This window comes from Caloenas nicobarica, chromosome 8, assembly GCF_036013445.1.
Source record: "Caloenas nicobarica isolate bCalNic1 chromosome 8, bCalNic1.hap1, whole genome shotgun sequence".
Classification (NCBI taxonomy): domain Eukaryota; kingdom Metazoa; phylum Chordata; class Aves; order Columbiformes; family Columbidae; genus Caloenas; species Caloenas nicobarica.
The window spans coordinates 7,069,249-7,093,063 of NC_088252.1; the positions used below are offsets into that span (position 1 = coordinate 7,069,249).

Genomic DNA, 23,815 nt, shown 5'->3' on the forward strand with positions numbered 1-23,815 from the left:
CCCAAGAACTATTGTCTATGAGTTCAAGCAGGCCCTTTAGAACACTATAAAAAGGAAGAAGTGAGGCATTTAAAACTAGTGTGCTTATTTTCATAGATACGAGCAAGCAAATAAACGCAAAGTAGAAGGGCACCGGAGAAGAGATGGAATCTCCGTTGCTGAAAACATGCAAGACTTGGTTTTATAGGCCCTGGATAACCTAATCTAAGGCCTTGCTTTTAACAGAAAGTTGAGCCGGATTATCTCCATATCGTCCCTTCCAACCTCAAATCATCTACTACTCTCTGGTAACTTTTATACTCTGGTAAACGCTGGTAGAAGACGGTAGAAGAATCAGAATTAAAATATATGCCTTCTTTTGAGAAAAATCCTTAATTCCCATTGACTATTATTTATGACAGCCGTTAACGTAAGTGCTCTGTGGAGCTCTCTGCGTTTTGTTGTTTAAGCACCACATAAACCAGGGCCTACAACGTTGGCTTGGACCTAGACTTTTAAAGAAGGCTGAGGAACGTCACTCAACTGTGTCCGAATTGGCATTTAAGACACAGACACACAGTATTCCCCTACCATTATTTCTGCTAGCATTTCATCTCCTGGATGAAGGAAGCCATCGGGTGTAGTAGTGATAAAATGTCACCTCTCAAGGTATCCACCTGGAAAGGCATGGTGGGGAGAGCCTGGTTAATATTGTATCTCAGACAAATACACCAGCTCTCCAGACAGTGACTGAATATTATCAGAAAACCTTGGGTCTCAGTCTGTGCTAGGCTGATGACAGACTACGTCCTGGTCTCCTATGACCGGAGAAATTACTTCCCGTTCGTTGTTATGCTTTCCCCTTCAGCCTACATGCTGGCCTCATACATGCGCAGGACTGAATTGAGTTAGGAGCAAACTGCACAGACTGTCTGGAATACAATGAAATCAGCTGATATACTCAGCAGAAGAGTTTTCATGGTGCCTTTAAATAATACACCTAACGTAATTATTTTAAAATGGACTTAAACTAGGCTGATTTTTCAGAAACAAAACATTTCAATATAGGTAAGAAAGGCAAGTAAAAAAGTAAGAAAGTTAAAGACTAGCCAATGTTCATAAAAGTAACAGATGGTGAAACTTAAGAGGGCAGTAGGGTTTGTAAAATTCCCACAAAACTTTTCTGTATTAGCTGAACTTACGTTCTTTGCAGATCTCCAAGTCTTGACATACAAGCAAGAAGATAAAAATTAAGAAACAAACAGTTACAAATAAAAGCAGGGGGTTCTCTTGCAGTCAGTGTTAGCAAACAGGCAGGTAAGACTTTATCATGGGAATTCTGATGAGACATGAGTGTACAGGACCAAGCTTTTATAAAGGAGAAAACAGCATGTCAGCTACACAGAATTAATTAATGGAGAAATGTTTCCCTCGAGAAGCCGGAATAGCTATACTTGAGAGCTGGAGGAAGGGAGAAATGTTCCTTACAGGTCCCTCCAACTTGAGATATTCTCTGATTCTCAGTGTCAGGAGGGAAGCAGCCTCCACCAGCACCAGGCTCAGCACCCCAAATGCCGAGATGTCCCGTGCTTTGTGGAACACACGGACAGCAAGGTCAAGGTCTGTGGCCATTCAAAAACTGCATCGTGCTTTCAATAAGTGAGTATTATGTACAAAGAAGTAAAAGACAGGGTCAGAAGCAAAACAGGTCTACTGTAAGACCAAACTTCTTTAAATTGATAAATACTGCTATTTCAGAGTAGTGGTTCTGCCTCAAGCAAGAGGATTGTTTCCTTTAGTCTCTCCTACTTCAGAAATTACTTGTGAATGTCTCCCTAAAGAGAAGTGAAAGGCTATTCCTGACACAGCCTCTCTCCAATATTCAGGCTTGCTTTCTAAATTCCAAAGCATAAAGGAATGAACACTGACAGGAGTGCAGGTCAAGAGCTCCTCTGATGCCTGCTCGTGGCCCTGTTTTCTCCTTTAGAGACTAGAAAGTGACACTAGGAAGTTTGCCTAACCTCCTCACACTGATCACCAGCTCTTCTTTATTTTGTCCTCCAAAAAGTATATGACTGATCACACGAATACAAACGGCACCAAAGTGATTCAGAAGTTTCAGCCTTTCTACACACTGCAGATACAGTGAGGAGACATACTAAAATAAATTAAATTAAAATAAAAAACTGCTTGCCTGGGCAGACAAGTACAAACCATCTCACATTAAGCTGCCCCAGAGGAACCAGTTAAGCAGCACAACTGGTAGGGGTGCAGGTGCTACGGATGACTTGGGTCCCATGGTTCTGGGTTGTGCAGGAAGCACATGATGGTGCCACCAGGCAACCACGGTGGGCAACCACATCAGGCATGCAGTGAGAGAAACCTCTCAGAGGGACACCTGATCTGGGCATTCCGTGGTCCCAGCCTGATTCAACTTGTGCTACAGTGCAACCCAAATTATTGCTGGAACCAAGCTGTTTCCTTTAACTGGGAAGTGGCAGTATATTTCAGTAGTACTAATCCATTTCTTGTCACCAACAGTACAGACTCACTTGAGCTTTACAGACTAAGTTTGGGCTTTAGGTACTCTTTAGTTTTATTCTCTTATACTGCTTTTTCTACCCGTCTCCTCCCTTCAGTAGTGGAACAGAAAGAGAGGAAAATGACCTTGTTCTTCCTTTTGGTCAATTATCAAACAATTGTTTGAAGACCTTTCCTCTACCCTAAAGAAAACAATGATCAACCCATAAATCTCTGCTTTCCTTTCCTATTATACCAAGCTTACCACCTCCAGAAATAAGCACGTTATCCTACCTCAAGAATGAGATCAAAAGTAAATCATAGGATAGTTTGGGTTGGAAGGGACCTTTCAAAGCTCATCTAGTCCAACCCCCCTGCAATGAGCTAGATGAACTAGATCAGGTTGCTCAGAGCCCCGGCCAGCCTGGCCTTGAATGTTTCCAGGGATGGGGCATCTACCACCTCTCTGGGCAACCTGGGCCAGTGTTTTACCACCCTGATACCATAACCACACTTGTAAGGATACTAACTTAAAACAACATGTATGACTCACAATTATTAGAGAGATCAGAAAAATAAGATAGACTAATAGAACAAAGTAAGTATTTACATAAAAGAGAATTTCTAATTTCAGCAGGACAACTTTAATTCAATTATAATTGCTGACTTTCTGACTTAAAAAAAATCAGTTAACATCAAAACAGGCTAACATAGCAGTCAGACCCATGGTTGCTCCTCCGCCAACACCCACAAAAGCGCATTTCTGGTCACAAACAACAACTGCCTGCAGTTGTTAAACACTAACAACAGTATGCCTTTAGGGTAGCACCTTATACCACAAAGACCACAGTTATTAGTGATGCATTTCTCTTGGGGTGCCAAGAAACCCCAGTATTGCCATTAATGGTGGAAAAGTTCCCCGCTAGCTGCCCAAAACACTTCTCGGCTCGTTTATGAAAACAAGTATCAGCTTGGGTTTTGCTAATCAGCTGCAACTAGAACTGGGCACCCAAGCCTAAGGATAAACCCTGTGGTGGGCTTTGGTTTTTTTTGGGTTTTTTTGTTTTTTTTTTTTAAATAAGACTCTTCTTTTCAAACTGTGTTTTCCATATGTGAAATGTTTTGGCTCAGTTATAGATTGAAACAGTAGCTCTTCCCCTCCCTCTCCCCGACTTGGCTCAAGTCACTACTGCGACTCAATATGTGATTTTGATTTATTAAGACTAATTTCCCACAATGAGCAAAACAAAACACATACAATGGCCCATCTGGGCAAATAATTTCTGAAAATGCTTGCAAGACAAATAGCACAGCATACTCTAAGACACAACACATGAATAATAAACAGGCACTTTAGCATTATATATTTGCTAGCATATAATAAGATATGCTGGATTTACACTGAGATTCAGATTTGTCTTATTTTAAAATGCTACATTTTGGTTTAGTTGAGCCAGTATCTCAAATTATTTCTGTTTCTATTGAAAACTTGATGCTGTTTTTAATACTAAAAAGTCATTTATCAATTCTAATTAAAATAATTTAATTATATCTCAAGTCACTACATTTATTTAACAAAACCAAACAAGCAACCTGCAGCCCTCAGGCCAGCAAAAGTACACTGATTCCAGGCAGAGATGATATATACCTCAATTAGCAATAAATTGCAACTTTAACATATGCTTTCCATAAAACAATGCTGCAGTGATGTTTTTTTCAGTGGGACTGGACTAGAACGAGCTCTCCTGTTCTGATTCACGACCAAACTTCTCATTTTGACAGGAGTCTTAATGCCCCAGCAGAACCAAGGTTAGAGCTTCCAAACTCCTTTTCTTTTTAAAACATAAGGGCGTGTGAGAGAAGAAAACCACTGCACACAGCCCAGTGACCCGAAATGCCAGGCCTTGCATGGGGAAGTCCCACATCTCCAGAAGAACAGCCTAACAACTAAAGTATTAACCAGTCTGCTTTTCTATCTGCCCCTGAAGGTAGGCAGACAAAGGGAATCTGAGATTTTCTTCCTTCATGGCCACATGTCTCTATTTTCCAGGAGGAGCGCATCCCTGCCCCTGCACATCCTCCAGCAGCGTCACCCAGGGCGTGCGGGTCAGAAATGAGGAAGGGGTGCAAATTACTCGTCTCAAAGCAATAGCAGTTCGCAAAAACCTAATACCAGAACAGGATTTTGACAGACTTCAGATGCCTCAGCCTGCTATTTGAATATATTTCTTGTGAATTTTACTCCTCCTAATGGAAGCCTGGACAGAGAAATGCTCCTAAGCAATCACCAACCACCCCGTTTAATTGACTGAGAACTACAGTCTATATAATGAAAAACATTTCCCAGTGAAGCATCCCCATTACTACATACTCTGCTATATGTTACCGTATCCCGATGCACAACTGTGCGGTACACTCCTTTGCAAAGAGGGCTCTTTGCCGATTTTTATTTTTCTTGGTAACAAAAGAGCCCCTCCAATAGACAGCAGATGCATTTTCTCAGCTGTGATTGACAAGTCAATGTGAAAAAATGTTACAAAAGCAAAAAGCTACAGACCCAAAGATGGCTTGCTAAGAACTATACCTGACAGAAATCTGCCAGGATCTTTAAAGAAACAATAGAGCGCTAAATTGCTGCTAGATCTTTGTTTATTTTCCCCGGACTGGCAGCATTCATGTATCTTTTCTTGCTTTAATTACACATATGATGAAGTCTTATGTCTCCAAAACTTTTATACAGCGTACATTACATATATTTATAAATATATTTCCTAAGAAACAGAAAACCATACAGAAGACCACACAGAGAAAGACTACACTCAGTCTTTGAGCAAAGTGGATTGTTTCAAGCATTGGGATGAGTTGTTTCATTGCGTATAGATTATGAAAAAGATCATAACATCTCAGAGTTGAGCATTTAGTATTTATATCTGGAAGCAAAGAGATGTCTGATTCTTAGCAGGGGAGAAGAAAAACAGCCCATGAATCTAATAAGATCAAACATTTGGAAAAAAATAGGATGATAAACAAACTATATAAATGATGAAGTAATCTGATATGATAGTTTATTTGAAGATCAGGGTGAACAATTTTTATACAGCAGAGCAGGAAATAAAACAAAACCAACAACAAAAAACCCAGTCCATTTGCTCTTTCCTGGCATTGTAAGACTTTAAACGTAATTGTTTCAGGTTTCATTAATTCTAACTTTATTTTCCTGAACTATATGCACTTCTTGCTGCTACTTATTAATCAGCCAATAAGTTCTGTATTAATTCAATTATCCCTGCTGTTTACAGTAGGAGATTAAGGTGGCAAGGGCTGTTATAGCGATGTGAATGCAAAAAGGACCAACGCAGCCGCAGAAGTGTTTGCTTCAATGAAAATCTCTCTTGTACCTGAATTGCAGACAAGCTGAGGCCCAGTTAATCTTTAAGACTTCCATGACCCAGACCATTCAAAACCTGCCCTGAAGATTCAGCAGTCTCTACTGTGCTAAGGAATGCTTTCACCAGCTGAGTAGGGATGTGGATCCTACAGTACTTGCAAAAGATAAAATTGGCCCCGAGGTCAGTTGGGCGGCATCTTCAACAGGCTCTGATGGTGCATCCTTGGCACGGTGCAGAGAACGCAGCTGCTCACCTTCTATATGGCTGTACAGGACCCTATATGGCTGTACAGGACCCCCATCACAGAAGTACCTGTATGACAGGGTCTGCATGCAATTAATCCTGAAAACCCTGGAGGCGCTACATGTGCACAGACTGTCAGCGCACTGTACTCACGACACAATTAGGACCGGGGCCCAGCCCCTTCAGTGTGGGGTTTTTTTTCTATTAATCCGTGTATCTGTGTTAAATTCAATGCCTCAAATTACAGATCGTCTGCTTGGTTAGCCACCAAACAGAGAAATTAATATCTCTGGGATTTCCAGATGTCTTGCTTCACACCTCCAAAAGTGATACAGAGCACCCGAAATCCTGAAGAGATGTCCAAAGTCTCCACATGCTTTAGACAGAAAAAAAAGAGGACTTGTTTTGGAAATCCAGACATGTGGCAGTTCTGGGAAAGGTGCTCCGTTTTGTAAGAGACACAAGTCTCTGCAGGTTTTGGGAGGTATGTGGGGGGGCAAGCAAGAATACTTCTAAGCCTGTTGGGGCTGTTTAATTCCAAAGTACCAGAAGTAATACAGCAACAGCCTTTCTAAGACGATTACCTTTCTTTCTGTTGGATGAAAAGAATAACAGAATATTTTGAGTCTTAGCCCAAGTCAGCTGCAACTTTGGATGAAAATCAAACCAACTCGTCTCCACTTAAATCTCATATAAAGTCTATAATGCAATATATTTCATAGACGTCTAAAAAATATATACACTTTTAAAGTAAGTAGTAGTTAAATGATTTATTGTATTATTCTCTATTGTCTAAACCAATTAAATTCACATTCGAGATTGAATTATGGCTAGCTCATATTATTTATAAGAACCATCTCAGTGCTGTTGCTTCAAACTTTGCTATGATGGCGTCTTTTGTATACAAATCTAAAAGGAATTCAAGTTACATGCATTTCTTAGTTCAGCTGGCAGATCCATGAGACTTTGGTGGAGGAAAAAAAAGCTATTATGTGGGTCCAGATTCAGCAAGATTTGCTTTGGCATTACTCTCATTTTAAGTGCTAGGATATTGCATTGCCATCTTGAATTACAGCCATGCCATAAGCATTCATCTCTGACTGACAACAGCAAAACACGCTGATTTTCAAAATCTGTCAAATTAGATATAGGCTGAGAAAAGACAAATAAGTTAAGCTTGTACAATACTTATTATATTATAATCCTTTGAGAATGTCCATGCAACCCTACTAGTAAAGTTATAGTCAAAGCTTTTTTACTTTTCCCTACCATTTTCATTGCTTTTCAATGTAATTGATCCTTCAGGATTTTTAACCTTGGCCTCGGAAACATTTCTGTTTGAACTGTGAAAAGCATTCTGCTGAAGAAAAACATGAAAACATATTTAAGTGCAATTATGTGGTGAGAAGTAGTACTTTAAAAAGGCGCAATGGAGGATTTTATGTTTATTATCAGTTGCAGTTCACATCTGCTCTATTCACAAAAAGGGGGGAAGAAAAGATGTTATTTCTAACTGCTAGTTCTTCAAAATGAACCTGGGACTTCACTTGATCTGTTCTTGTATTACTAAAAGTTACTATAAATTGTAACTCAGTAATTCTACTGCTGCGTGAATCAGCAGCTACAATAAACCCTTCTAATGCCTGATCTGCCAAGGATGCAAATAACAGCAATTGTTGAATAATATTCTCCAAATTTCACTTTACTTTGGCTTTGCAAAGTGGTTATGAAATGGCCTGCTATTTGCATAATCATTTTTTAAAAGAATGACAACTATGTGGTGAGGTATTAAGTCCCAGATTTAAACAATGAGGAACCGCTAATAGTCTCCGATGAACTGGCATTTCAGCCTAAATGACAGGCAGAAAGGGAAGACGTCTTGCATACAGATTATTTGCAACATGCTGGAGTTGGGATGCACCAACTAGAAGAATAATACATCGACAAGAGTCCATGGGATTTGGGATCAATGAAGTTCTGAATCTCTTGCATTTGTGGATAACTCAAAATAAGGACCTAACACAGAAATGGCTGCTGTACACCAAAGACTGTCAGGTATGGATTTAAATGAATGCCCAGGACTGCCAGCCCAGGGGAAGGAGGAGCGATGAGGGAGAGCTGGGGTCCGGCAGCAGAGAACAGGAGGGGGAGAGGAGCTATCGAAGGCAGCAGAGATTAGATTTGCTCCAGAAGTGGTGAAGAATTGCTGAGCTAAGGTACATCTTTTAGAAAAATGGATCCTGTGGATCTGAACGTAGCTGTATTTGACAGTACTGCACCACCTCAGCAAATTTATGTAGCAGTGGATTATCCTGATTTTCAAAAATACACACCTTTGCAAAACAGAATGAGAGAAAGACACAAAGCCGACAGGTCCAGGCTCTCTGAGGGATAGATTGCAGCATGGCTGGAACTTTTGTCGAGACAGAAATGCTATTTCTTTTAAAAATCTCAGCGCATCTTTCTCTTACACAAGAACATGCTTTCTTCTGGGTACTATTAGCAATATTACCTAACTGGCAGAAGATTATTGGGGTCTAGACACATCAAATCACCTATGATGCACATTCTGTGCATTTGTTGTCCGCTCTCCAGGCTTCCTGCCTCTCTAGGATCGCTTCTGCAACTACTGCTTAAAATGGTATTGAAAATGTCAAACACTTAAAAAGATACACAGATATCACCTTATGACTGTTTAAACTCCACCTTACATATTGCCTCAAAAAAAAATGGAATTCTGTATAACTCTTACTCTATACAGTCTACACACAATTGATGAAACTAACTCCTGATTTAATCGGCTTTTCAGTGTCAGGTCTTATTTGTATATTAATATCACAACCAAAATGAAAATTCAAGAAGTAAACAGCTACATGTGTTTGATGATGTATGTGAAAGCCTTAGAAATTTAGCAACTTCTTTGATGCTTTGATCTCTGAAGAAATCTTACTAAAATTACAATCAAAGGAATTTATATTATACCAAGTACTTAAGAACAAACCATCTTAGGGCAATAATCAGTATTCTGTTTAATCCTTCATCCTTGGAATCCCTTATTGCTAAGCACCTCAATCTGATGGGAGTTACATTTGCTTAAGGATGATATTCTCCTAAACCAGAATTAAGTAAGTACCAGAAAGCAGCACTTCCAATTTACAGAAAGAGCTAGGAATTGGGGTTTATTCTTCTGGTTAAAAATGGTCCACTGAAGCTGTTTTTTAAACATACATAAGTTAAGAAAATTGGTATGCAGCTCACTATGAGTCTGTTCAGATTTTTATTTTTCTACAGCAGACAAAGAAATAGAATTTCCAATACACAGCTACTTTTAATTTAATCTTTTTCTAACTATTTCCTGTTGTCAGTGTTTATAGAAGCCTATTAAACAGATGGGTATATCTAATATTTATAAAGTAAATTAACACTGTACTTTATAACATGCAAAGGCAGATAAATAATGAATTATCCTTTTCATCAATCTGCCCACATAATGTCTATTTCGCTGTAATATTAAGCACTGCATCAGACTGGTTGTTGTAATCCCCCATGGCAAGTTAAATCAAACACTGCGATATGAAGAATCCCTAAACTACAGCCTACAGAACAGTAGAAGGACATTAGAGCCAAGCAAGGTTTAACAAAAACACTAATTACTGGTTAAATTATGGATTTACCACCAGTGGTTGATGAGAGGTAAAGGAAGGTTGTACTTTTGCAGGAGCAAATGAGAGACCAAAAACCACGACTCCCAGTCACAGCCACAGTCTCAATCACCTCCCACATCCTGACTAAGCAATTCCTCCTCCCGTTTCACCTGTGCAGGTTATTTTTCTTCCTGCACACCCCACGTGCAAAGGTGAAGTTTAATCTTACAGCGGTTTTCTACTATCTATATCCCTGCGCTCCACCACTCTTTAACGGTGAAAGATTATGAGCAGACTAACGTGCAAACACATCTGACTCCAAACACACTGTTGGAAGCATTCTTGCAAGCTGACAAGAAAACATGCCTACTTTAAATGAAAATCAATCTCCGTTAAATCTGTTAGCTCCAGCTCGTTTGGACTGGCACGACTTTGCGAGCTCACAAAGAGGAGTGCTGGAGCAGTAATAATAATAACAATACTAGTAATACCAGAGAATTGTGCGTTCAGCTTTGAAAGGTGGCAGATGCACCAGGCCTGCAAGTGCATCTGAGGGAACCCAAAGAGATGACAGGGGCAGACACAGGTTAATCATGTCTCTGACAAACTCATTGGGAGGTTTGCTTTCCTTTTGGGCTGAGGGGCTGGAGTATAAGGCCTGTCAAGGCAACATTCTCAAAGGCGAACAGTTAATTAATCCTGGAGAACATCCTGTCCTGACTTCAGCATTCCTTACACCCTTATAGACTCGTTTTGCCTTTTAATCTGTTTATGTCTACAACACTGAAAAACAGTCAGGAATTAGAGCAACTTCCAGAAAAATAATTTTGCATCATTAGAGTTCATAAACTGGCTGGCACAATGGTATCTTCAGTTGCCTTTAGTACTAGACCCGCTACATGGCTATTTCAGGCCTATTCTCCTGGGAAAAGTAACACGAGAAGCAGTGCCACCCAGTAATTTCAGCTTCAGCTCTGCTATCAAACCCAGTGATAAAATGCTAATATCTCTAAAAGTTGCTTACTTGATTAAAGTGCTGAAGTTTATCAATTAAATTGCTGATGAGTGGGTCCAATCCTCTGACTTTCAACTCTGGATTATTAATCTGTGCCTTCAGTCCATTGGAAACAACTCTGCTGGTGTAACTGAAAAAGAGAAAAAAAAAAAGAGAAAACATCAGTGACTGGCACCATACCCATCAGAATCAAAAATCATATTAAAGGAGACTTAGAAAAAGCAAATATTTTGCAAATGGGAATAGAAACTTGTAATAAATATTTATGTTTTTAAATACACCCAACCAGAATAAAATCACAGTTTCTTGCAGTACCATTCATCACTTCAAACTATTCCATGTCATGAACTGACAACAATTTCATAAACCACAGAGGTTCCTTTCATTCATATTTTAATATTTTAACCATTATCAGTAACATGCTCAAGTTCTTCAATGCAGCAAAGCTGATAGCTTCCAGAAAATCATTCTTTCATGATTACAGAAATCCAGAGAATTTAAGACAGAAACTAAATATTGATATTGAAGTAAAATCCCACAAAACAGCAGTCTGATTTTTAAAATATTTTTAATCCAAGTGTAAGATTGGACTTCTCTGGCTAGACTAGCAGGTTATAACCAGACTATCTAGAGACACTGTGAAGCAGCACCTGCTGTTCTGCCAGGGCTTCTCACACCACGCCGTATCCATGGTACCGACTCGCTAGCCAGGGTCCATGTACAGGAATTCTCTCTAACCAAGTTGTGCCTTGTTTGAGGAATAGCAGCTGTTCTCTTATCAGCAGCCTTCGGATGGAGGGGTTGGACTAGATGACCTTTGAAGGTCCCTTCCAACCCAAACTATCCTGTGATTCTCTCACCAACTGTTGACTGAACTGTTTCTGCTAGTCTTTCCTGGAATACAGCACAGGGTACTACCAAAACCAAATTGGTTTGGGGCTCCACCGATGTATCCTGACGGGACAATTCCAGGGTTGTGCAGATTTGGTCTCTACTTCTGAACTCGTCTTTACCAAAGTCGAGGAGGTGAAGCCATCAGCACATATATGCTGTACACATATATCCAGTGCTTCCTGGATGCATTCGAACTGCACATTGGCCCCAGAACTGATCTCTTCATGCATCATTTAAGTTCAACCCACCTGCAATCCACTGCAAATCCCACAGAGATACAGAGCAATTTTTTTTTGGCGACTGACACTTTTGAGGGTTCTATGTAGCTGCTCTCCTTAGTTCAGCAATTATTTTTCACAAAGCGAATCACGGATATTTGCATGACCATTTAGGAACTCAACAAGAGATTGTTTCCAAACTAAACTTTCTGAAAGCCACACACGTGCCTGCGGGGATCTCAAGATGCCGTGTTGACGCCCTTATAGACTCAGGTAGTCACCGGCTGGGCTCCTTTGGACCGAGACGTCAAGAGAAACATCCACCTACATTTTTCACTTTGATCGGACGTAGCATGATTTTTCAGGATTTTTGAGGATGCTCGAAATACAAGCTGTACTCCAAAAATAAGCTCTAGTTACAGTTCATTAAAAAAGTCAATTGAAATAGTGTCCAGGCAGCTATACATGTAAAAAAGCAAGCATCTTTTGAAGCAAAAATTAATATAAGACCCTGTCTTATTTTCAGGGAAACAGGGTATAATCCAGGAGAAAGAATGCAAAATTGCTTCCCCTCTGGCTTGGTTAGGTTGTGGGGGTTTTTTGGCAAATGATACTGTTTTTTTTTCCCTGTGAATCACAAGCCTCCATTAATGCCTCTAAGTGCTATTACAACCCTACAGCACTGTATGGAGTTCGCATAAACACGACCAATTCAGGGACATCAGCAGCATTAATGCCAGAGTCCTCAAAGGGACTCAAAATGTGGAAAGTCAGTCTCAGTCAACTCATATATATTTCTGTTGCTAAATACATCCCCACTTTTACATACATCGTCATCAAGAAAACAGGACCATTTGGTATAAGTGAGTTCACAGTCCACCAACACAAAGGGGACACTCATATCCTTCAAGTCCCATTCACATTTAAGGAAACACTCTTCAGAGCTCTAGAGATAGACACACATTATGCACAGACACTTCTGTTGCCCAGACTGCTTGTAATTAGATTCATAATGCAGATTACCTAAATTTCAGATGCCAGGGAAAGCGTGCACGAGCCGTAAGAGTCCTGCACGTTTCCCCACCTCCCTGGTGTGGCACAGCTCCAGTACAGCACTAACAACTACATCTCACCACGAACGTGAGGCGCCAGCACACACGACCTGGTCCAGCCATGGGCTGGAATGTGACCTGCGTGACTGGCAATGCCCAGAAAATCAACTACAGTCCTTTGGTGGAGGTGGAAGGCGTGATGTGCTGAATGAATGGTGTAAAAAGCTGACGTGAAGAGAGGCAAAACACCCACCTGGAGTGTACAACAAAACCATCTCTTGGGTTTCCTCCTGACAACCTGTAAATTCTGCGTTCTTACTGAGAGATCACTTCTATAACAAACCCAAGACTAGAAAGACTCAGACTAAAATATGGTGAGTTCAGAGAAGGTGGGCTGCACCCCTCGAGGAGAAAGAGACAGAGCAGAGAACTGAAGAATTGCAGAGAGAAAGGAGAAATTCCTCCCATCCACCACAGCCGAGGACCAAAGGCTGTACTACAAAAAGATATTATGTCCATTTGACTTGAACTACTACCCTGTAAACAACGAATTCTTCTACTAGCTCTGTATCATGCTAAAATACCTTGAAATAAACACTAAACATTTCCTGAAAGATAATCTGATCACTTCTTTGCACTATCTGAAACATTTTTTTTGTTGACATCAGATCCTGAATTACTGGAAATGTACATTAAGTAAGATCAGAAATTGGCTTGCTTTATTTAATAACCTGCAATTTAACTGAAATATTGTAGTACAGAATTGTTAACTCTGGTTATAGCTCTAGGAACTTTACTCAAACCAAACCCAGAAGTATCAGCAGGAATGGCCAGGACACCTGTATTAAAATATTGTTACTGGAACAATCCTGAAAGTAACTGTTACATGGAAGACCAAGGAACAGTACACACAGACAGAATTTTCCTCCAGACCTCAAGCCTCCTGCCAATGTTATTCCACCAATTGTATGGGCAAAGCTATGATACTTTAAAAAAACCCCAAACAAACAAACACACAAAAACAAATTATAAAAAACAACCCCTCTAACCTCAGATTTACAGTATTTCAGAACAGTAATGATTATTTTAGATCTTAGTTAACACAGGTCATCGCAAGTTTTTAAAAAGGTAAAAATTTAAATTATGTTTACACATGGGATTGCATTTCAACTGAAGGCAGACGCATTCATTTTCTATGTAGATAAATTAAGATATTTGAATCTAAACACTTATTTTAAAGTAAAGCCAGATGCTATTCTGAAATGTGTTCTTTTTAACTTCTCACATGGAAAGGGATCAAGGTGCAGAATTCCCTTCAAAGACAAATATGCCTTTTTAGATAGCTCAATACTTCAAAAACAACATATAAAATAGAAATAACTTGAAATTCCAGGCAAACGCCTGCAGGAGCTGCGTTAGGGATAGATCTAACTAGGAAACAGGGCACTGTTTTCACACCACTCTCTCCCCTCCTCCCCACATCTTATTTGCTGAGAAGGTTCTCATTTGTTAACCACACTTTTTAGAAACATAACAACATGCTACATATCACCGCAGCAATGATTTTGAACCATAAGTATTTTTTTGTAATCTGCTGTGCAGTTTTTAATCTTTTTTTGTTGATACTGGCTGAATAATTCTACTGTGATCAACAGGGGCTAAACCAGCAACACCTCTCTCAGCCATACTGACAAGCTCAAACTTTTCGTGAATGAAACTCCACTCGTTCTGAAAGTCACGTTTAACCACTCGCTTCTTTGGCATTACAAAAATGTGACTGTCCAGTTTTCTGTACAAATGTATAAACGATTCTGTAAGGAAAAAGAACCCCTCTCCTCACGACAGGAAAACACGTTAAAAAAACTGCAGACTGGACCACCAAAAAAAGAAATGTTTTCTCAGCCTTCTAAAAATTCAGCAGCTGTCCAGCAGCCTGCTAAATGCAGAAAAGTCTAAAGCAAGCAAGCCACTGATTTTATAACCAACAAAATCATAAAACCGTTCAGACTAAGGTAGACTTTAGAACTAACATTTCACATTCAGCTCTGCTTTTTTCATCTTTATGCGTAATTTCTTAAACAGGAAACAATCCTAGAGATATATGTTGCCTATAAAACCAAACCACCCAGAAGTAGATAGCACTATGCAAATAATAACTACAATGAACAAAAATTATGTCTTTTTAGGCGCATGTTTGAAAGTCAGTCATTGACTGCAGGCTCCTTTTTGCTGAAAAAATCCTGAAGTAGCCTGTTTGTGTCAGCAATATACTCACCACACTGTCAGAGCAGACACCACCCACCACCACTAAATGACTCAGAGGTTAAAGGGTTAGTGGGGGAGAAGGACGGAAAGAGCTTTGAATGTGTCATTTAGAAAGCAGCAGTGAGAAATACGGATAAGCTATTAAACTGGCCTTCAGATCCACTGAACAATTAATTCAGTTACATTAGGTATAGTTCACCAGATGGTGTATTTTGTCTCATATTTATTCATAATTTGACCCTTGGTCTGGAATGGTTTGCCTGAAATTCAATTATGTGAATCCACCGCTGATCGACACCAGCCTCTCGTGTCTTCGTATTAATAATTTTTGTACGTTACTCTTGTAGTTTTTAGATGCAGCCCTTGGTGCGTGTGACACTCTGACCCACAGGGCTCTGCAAGGAATGGTTTTCTCCCAGTTCGAGGAGCACAGAATCATGCACTGGCCAGTAAAAGAAGGGATGTGGTTGCAACCTATGTGGTTGCAGGATTTGAAATATTTCATCAAGATTGTCAGCTTTGATCTGATTAACCCTTCTGCCCAGTTCTTTGCAAAATGGAAAGAACAAGCAGAATATATGGCAATTTTATGTCCCTTGCCTGGTGGTCTCACTTGTCATTCAGTGAGTAACTTCAAGGAGGCAAAGCGAATGCCATTTTCCTGAAGCGTTTTTGATGCTTAAACATAATCCTCAGGAGGAGGAGCCAGCCTGGGTGGGATCCTCCTTTGGCTCAACTGTCCCAAAGCTGCTCCACACGATGAGACCCGCGGCCAGCGGGTCCCCCCACCTCCTTCCAACCCTTATCATTAAACCGACCGACAGACAGAACATGCTTCATCCCCGAGCAACCCCCACAACAGCACTACCCGAGAAATGCCGCGTATCCCACTCGTCATTTCTGTAATAGTTTAGCAAACCCAGATTAGTCATTGAGCACCTTTGGCTGAGAGGTCTCAACACAAGGAATGACCAATCCATGACCAGTGCTGTTCTCTAGGTACTAAATGCTGTTTCACCAAGCTGCCACAATAAACAGTTTGGGGTTTTTGGTGTATGTGTGTGTGTGTGTTTTTAAAACAAACAAAACACAAAACAAAAGAAAAAAAATCCCGATAAATTGACTGTCAGATAATCAGCAGCCATGAGGGAAAACCCTGCAAATGTCTGCAGATTTTGGGTTTGTTTTATAATTCAGTTTATTTTCATCTACCCAACTTGAATATTCAGTGTGTAAGTGGTTTTGTGGAAGACTTCATGACTGTAATATTTACTCAGTTGGCCTGATCCATTAGGTCATTCTGCAATTAGCTCCATTAACTGAAAAGTTTCAGCCAGGCCTCGACTCAGAGCAGAGCTGCAGGCCGAGCAGCTGGCAAACGTGTCCTCCGATGAGCAACATCCCACACGCAACCCTGTGCAAGGGCGCATGTTGGGACATCTGGAAAGCTCCAGATGTTTACAAGCCCTTGCAATGCAGGACTGCAGGCTTCTGTGTGATTGCTGAAAGTCACGTCTTACAACTACTTGGGTAGCCTGAAAACTAACGCGGCGTTCTGTTTGCTTTTAAGGAAAAAACATGTAATTTATGCCTGCGTACGGCAGGAGCAATTCTACTGAAGTCAGTGGAGACATACTAGGGTAAAATCTGGATACATCATATTAAAATCTGACCCTCTGTGCACAATGGAAAAAAAATTCACATGTTCTACAAGCACAATCGGAGCAATATTCTCCAAGAGAAAGACTTATCTGTTTAAAAGTACCTACGTAAAGCATTCATTTTGACATCATTAAGTAAATGCCAACAGACTACAAGAAAGCTCAAGTCTAGCACATAATGAGTTTAGCTGCCCTGAAAATTTTGTGAAGCAGAACTGACACGATGTGAATACTGTCTCTGCCAGAACTAGTCCAATGGGCTTCAGTGAAAGTTTCACAAATAATCTTGTTTATTAGCAATTATGGGAAATGATGAGACAAATACAGTGTGCTAATGGGATAATTAACAAAAAAAAAAATCACAAAGCCAAATAGCATTTATAATGGTCTTTCTCTACTTCTATAGGGCTAAAAAAGACCTCCTGCAGTCTAGATTATAAAGACAATTTTAAGACTGAAGGTAAAAAAATCAAGTTACTGGCAGACTTCAAGTGACTGAATGATGCCACCCCATGAACACACTGAAAATCACACTGAAAAAGAACTCAGGGAAGGAGTGTATGTGTAAGAGACCTCACCATCACAAAAGATGTGTTCATTAGTTTTTCCAGAATCACGCTGAAAACGTACTGACTTGGGCTCCAAAGAATACTTGTAAAATGTTTGAAAGATGTTGTAAAAAAGTTATTACAGATTATAGGTGAAACAGCCTACATCCTTTTCCAAGGTATATGAAAAGTTAATACTACCTTCAAGGCACACCGAAAGCACCAAAGAAATCTGTAGAAGTTAATTGGACAGTCTTTATTATACTGAGGGAAGGAACGTACTTGCCTGGAATAACACCAGATAGGTAAGTTCTTCAGTTTAAAGTGGAATAAACTCTATAGGACATGCAAATGATACCTCTATACCCATTCGAAGTTAATATAATGAGCAATGAAAATGATACAAACCCAAAAGCAGATAACCTAAATAGGAACTGGGAGCATGAAGACCATTCCCCAATAAATGAATCTGAGAAACAGAACAGAAAATAGGACAATAAACAAACAGTATATATTTATCAAAGTAACATCTGTGCCATTCCTAGGGGAAAAAGTAAAGCTGATCTGAAACACCTTTTTGTCAGTAACTCCTACACCAGGGGAGAGCATTCTTCAAGTACAGAGAAGAGAACCGAGCCGAGTGAAATCCTGATGGAGAGAATCTGATTCTGCACTTTGTGGAGACCAGCAGTTTGTGCCCTGCTCTGGGGGCTGTGCAAAACAAATGGAAACATGTGAACACCTAACTTTTTAACCTGCCAGATGGAAGACACTATTAGAAAACAGCACTGACTCAGCAGAAAAGAAAATAGAGTCTCAAGGGAGGAGAGGACTCTTACAAGAAAAAATAAAAGCAGACTAGCGATAAACTTCACAGCAGTGGAGAAAGAATGAATATCAAGGAAGGGCTCACAATATTCGGTTGACAGGACTTCTGGCAGGCCAAGATGGCAAGGATCCAATTCCCTCTCTGGAAACCTTAGTTGCCGATACTTAAAAACTAGGCTTGACAGATGACCACAGGTATACAAAAGGATATTCTATGATCCCAGCACAGAAGTTTTTATGAAGCAAAATGGAGAATGCCTTAATTTGCACAGTATCGCACATATGTCACAGGGAGAAGACCTTGCCTGTGGCTCATTAAAAACAAAACAAAACATAACAACAAAAATACATTCATGCTAAGAGGTCAAAACTCCAGCTTTCCTCAGAAGTCAGTTTCCCCAAATACACATAGATACACATGGGAGATTAACGAACAGCTGACAATAATGAATCCATAAAGCACGGCTCTGTATGAACTCAGCTCAGGACAGAACTCTGCCCGCACACAGTCTCAGGTTAAGCCCTGCTGCTTCCACACCCCCTGCCACTCTCATTGCCCCTGCCCAGACTGCCCTGGGTACGTGCCACATGGGCCTGTTATTTCCACAGCCCAAACTACTGGGGAGCCTTAATAGTGCAGGATACCTGTGCTTGAACATCACTGCTCCTGCAGCAATTTCAAGTTTCTTGTCTCCATTTTTAATGCTTTCCACAACTGTGATCCCCGTGCTTATCTTCATGTCCCTGCTGATTATGCCAACGGGAACTCGGCTTTGCATTCTTCATTCTAAACCCTGTTCTTCTCTCTCACGTCAGCTGGAAGTACCTTCTCAGTCTCCTCTTTAGGGTGACTCACTACCTGCCTTCGCTCCTCCCTCAACACCTACATGTGACGCAATGCTGACAAAGCCACCAACTACACCAAAGCTGTTGCTCTGTGATGGAATGATGCACTTAGCTGGTACTTACTGGACGTGGGGAGCAGCTCAGACATTGGATTCCTTCCCTTCTCATGTGAAGGAGGCATCCGGGTAGTCCAGGCCCACTTTCTCTTCCAGGCTCAAGTACAAGGCAGCTGAGATTTGCACTTTCTGAACCTCTGTCACTTCCCATGGCTATTTTAGCTCCTTAGGGGTGCCTCTGGCCATTTATGTATTCTAAACAGGCACTAATGCAAACACATTCGATTTCATTCCCTTATGCAGTTTTTTCAATATGTTTGTGCAGAGCTATTCAAGGCAATTCTTATCTGCTCCAGTGCCTTCACTTCTGCTCAGGTCTTAATATCTTATAGTAGGTGTTTGGTCCTTTAGCCACAGATGAAAGAGCTATCGACCCTTTCTAGGCAATCTATTCCTGCTTCCAGGTTAAAAACTTTGTTAGTAAGATGGTGATGCTAAATTTTATGTAAGAAAAAAGTAAATAAGAAGCCTTAATGTTGTATAGGAAGAGATCAGACACTAAGACTTCCAAATCTCTTGACTCAGAGTTCTTAAACTCCGTCCCTTTTGCTTAATCTTTTCCACCAGCAAGACAGCTGAATTCATCACCCCAAATCAAAGTTTTATTCCTTACAGAGGAAGCAGTATTTTATTGCAGAAGCTGTGAGTTACCTGTTCAGCTCACCAGCAGATCCATAGATTTCATCCAGCTCCTCCTCTTTGCAACTGCCTAATTGGCATAGATCAGCACAATCAACATTTATCATTCCCCTAACAGTAAAACACCAACAGCCACAATGTCCTTGACATATTCTGCTGCCACTGGTTGACAGCTATGGGCACCGGATCAGGCTTAGCCTAATTACTGTTATCCTGTAGGCAGCGCCCTTATTGCTTAGAATTCCTCACAGATACACCAAAGCCTCTGCCATACGAGTACCACAGGGATATGTTTTGTACACGGACTTTTTCAGTGCCAGTCACATGGTTTGGAAACAGTTTAGGCAGGTAGCAGTTTTAATTTGTTGCTAGCTTATATATACCTGTTTGATGCAGTAGTTCATGATCTAGCAAAAAAAAAAAAAATCATTGCTTTTATCACTCTTGATAACACTGCAGAAAATGTTAGTGTTAGTAGAGCAAAAGCATGGTCTAGTTATGGAGATTAAAATGTCTCAGCACTTGTCCAAGAGAAGTGTTTAACCAGGTCAAGGCTGAAGAGCTTGAGAGTTACGTGGGAAACGGAGTGGCCTCAATTCATGCTTTTGTCATTAAATACAAAGCATTGTTTTCCTTTGCTTGAGAGTCTGGTACTTCTCACAAAAATAACTGCACTAGAAGAGAGGTCAAATGTAGAAAGATTTCCTTGTCATCACAAATTTGAAATAGAGAATATTTATACAAAAATCAATTTACTTGACCTATACCGTACAATTCTTCTGCTAATACCACTGAAGATTTATGTCTGGTTAAAACTGTTCCCTTCCACAATTTAGCTTCTCTCCCACTTGATTTTGCAGTGCGGTCACAATCCTGAGTTCATGATTTTATACTCTGTTGCCACAGGCACAAATAGCAACACAAATTCAACACGAGTTCACTGCAGGATTAACTACATCAGAAACAAAACTGTTAGGGGAAAGAACATTTAAACACAAATACAGACACACCCAAAAGCAGAAAAATAAAGAGAGAATAATGTAACATAGAAAGAAATAAGCCTAGCAGTGCATTATGCTAAATGCAAAAGAGAAAGCAACTGAAATGTACTCAAACGAGTAACTGATGTCACACTGATTGCAGGGACTCTCATGCAGCCCTCATCTCTATAAAATCTATGCTGACCTGACTTTTTTTTTTTTTGCATCTAAGTATCTTCACAAATAATCTGTTCAGCAATACCATGCTACTATTCTCAGTTTATGTTTAGGAGATGAAGTTATGGTGCCTTAAGCAGAGATCCTAAAAGGACCCTGGCTCCATCCAGTTCCCATTGATCATCTGGGCCTGAACAACTTAGGCTAACACTTGGAAGATGCTAATGACCACGGAATCAAACGCTCATCTCGCACAATCACCCACCCACTGCAGCCTTCTTGATCCTCCCTGGTTTACAACAGCAGGAATAAATAGGTGTCTCTTCCAGCCTCCTGGATAAAGGCACATTTATCCGATCAGTCTGTCACCAACTACATTGCTGGAACACTTGCCTCCAGCTGCAAAGGCACACTTGGGCATTTTTCTCAGCCCTCTTGGCACCTTGGAAGGAGCAAGATGCAGTCTCCATTATTGCATTCCCAGCACAAGGCCAAGGAGACACTTGAACGTGGTGAGGACATACCCACGAGCTAGGCTGGCATGGCTAAGGCAAGAAGAATCCTCACTCACCCACTGGAGAATTTAGCAAGCTGCCTTTTAACACACGCTCCCCAGAGAACATGCACGAGCACTTCACTGCGCAGCCTCAGCACTTCTCACAGGACAGCAAAGAGGTCAGGACCTATCAAGCAGCACGGTATTTTTCTACAGATGTAAGGTGCAACACAAAGTACTTCAGAACTTGAGTGTGACCACCCTCAGCTAAAAAAGGAGTTGATAGTTTCAAGTGGTTGCCATGGGCCAAGCAGACACAGAGCTCTATCCTTAGTTGCCCTGACCTGTGTATTTTTCAAGGCTTTTCTGAGAAGCAGAGAGCTTTTGCTCACCACACACACCCCGACAGCCCTCAGCACGGGAAATGTGTACCCGCCTTACCTGCCTGTGCTCAGATATACGGAAAGGCCTACAAATACCAGGGGAAAAGAAATGACAAGAGGACTGTTTTCCTGCTAAAATCAGGAAAAGAAAGAAAAAAAAAAAAAGACAGGAAGTCTCTTCTTTTTTTCTTTTTCCTTTTTTCTTCTTCCCCCCACTGCCCCTACTTTGTAAGATGTGTACAGTATTAAAGAACACAGAGGACCAAAGTCATTTTGAATGCAAGACAAAAGGAACAAGAGAATAGCTGGCAGTTTGTTGTGGCACAGCTATCAGCTACAAAGCACCACTTGTTATCTATGTGCTAAAAATATTATGATGATTAATGGCAAGGACAAAGGAAAAAACAAATAATAGAGGGAAGAATAAGTGATGTAACGATGTTAAGAAAAAAGCATGTGACATTTCAACATTTACAATAGGATCTGAATAAGCTTCACTTGTCTATAGCATCATTCATCTTTGAGGTATCTTGAAGAACTTTACAAAGAGGCGGGTTGGGCTGGTACTACTGTGACTCTGACGGCAAATGGAACAGGCATTAGTCACAGAAAACAGCCCACAAACAAATATTAAAGCTGGTTTTCAGTATGTGAAAAAATTTTGCAAGTGTACACAGTGAACACTGTTGGATACTTCATTTCTCTTTTGAATAGGATGGCAAGGAGAGCGCAAGGACACTGGTGATGGACAGTTGTTCATTGTGAGGTCATGGGCTCAAATTCTTCAACACTGAGTGTTTGCAGCGCTCGCTGGTTATTCAGCAGCCCAGGCGAACGCTTCCTTGCAGACGGCTGCAAGAAACACGGGAGGGCACGTTCTTGCCTGGGAAGTTTCAGGCAGGCTGACTGCTGGGGTGTTAGCACCTTTTAGCAGGGAAAACGAGAATTTTTGTCCTGTTCAGGGCACTGAGCTCCTTTAATTATGGTGTAGGCTTAAAGGGAAAGGGCTGAGCAGAAGGAGGTGATGGAGATGGTACGGGGTTGGCATGGCACCAGTGGCTCTGAGCTGTGGGAAGGTGTCCTTGTTGGAACGCTTGGGCACAGTGGCACTAGCTCAGCCACCGGCTGCTGCAGCCGGAGCAGCAGTCAAGTGACAGCAGGGACAGTCATCTGTGACACTTCCCTTTCTGATCAGCTGGCAGAGACAGATTTGTATTGTGACACATCACAATGAATACCATGACGGTAAACGAAGGAACCCAGGCTCGTTTGCAGGCTGTTTGTGCATCCTGCCCTGTGCCCTGCTCTGGATGCAGCACAAAGAAGGGACAGAGGTCCTTCCTCAACAGGCACAGACCCAATCCTCTCTCTGTAACAAGTGCGAACCAAACCCGGGGCCGGCCGGGCTGCAGCGGGTGTGCTGGTGCAGTGCGGCTGTGCATCAGCAGGTGGCAGGCCCGGATCAGTCACCCCACGCTCTTAGTTAATGACATAAAGCTAATGTAATAGGGTCAGACTTAAACCCTTCCAAGCTTTTTCAGAGACTGCAAGAAGCTTTGGATCACACACAGACAATTTAAGGCAGCCGGAAAACTTACAGCTAAGACCGCTACACCCACAGACAATGCTCAGATCTGAGGAATACACAGCTGGAAAAAAAATCTTGTCTGAGAACATCATCCTGCACAAGACCCTGATGTGACAGTGAACACGAAAATGCTCTGTTTAGATAGCAGCTTGTGAGTCTTATAAGTATGCCTTCATTAATTTAAAGGTTTTCCCCAGTTAGAGACTGTCTTAAAATCTGAACAAGAAATTATGTCTGAATCTGTTCTGCAGTGATTTGAAGAGGAGAGTGAAATTACTTTATGCACGAATCCACTGGCTTTGAAAGTTAGGCTGGAAAGAGGCAAGAGGAGGGA

General features: G+C 40.9%; 1 protein-coding gene across 2 annotated transcripts in view; it reads right to left on the reverse strand.

Moving 5' to 3' along the window:
* LOC135991313 (glypican-5-like) overlaps window positions 1–23,815 on the reverse strand; it is a 368,669-nt gene that overhangs the window by 138,851 nt on the left and 206,003 nt on the right. For both annotated transcript variants that reach the window (XM_065639812.1, XM_065639811.1), the window contains one exon: window positions 10,800–10,920. In XM_065639812.1, coding sequence (XP_065495884.1) covers window positions 10,800–10,920 — 121 coding nt within the window. The remainder of the gene's footprint in view (window positions 1–10,799; window positions 10,921–23,815) is intronic.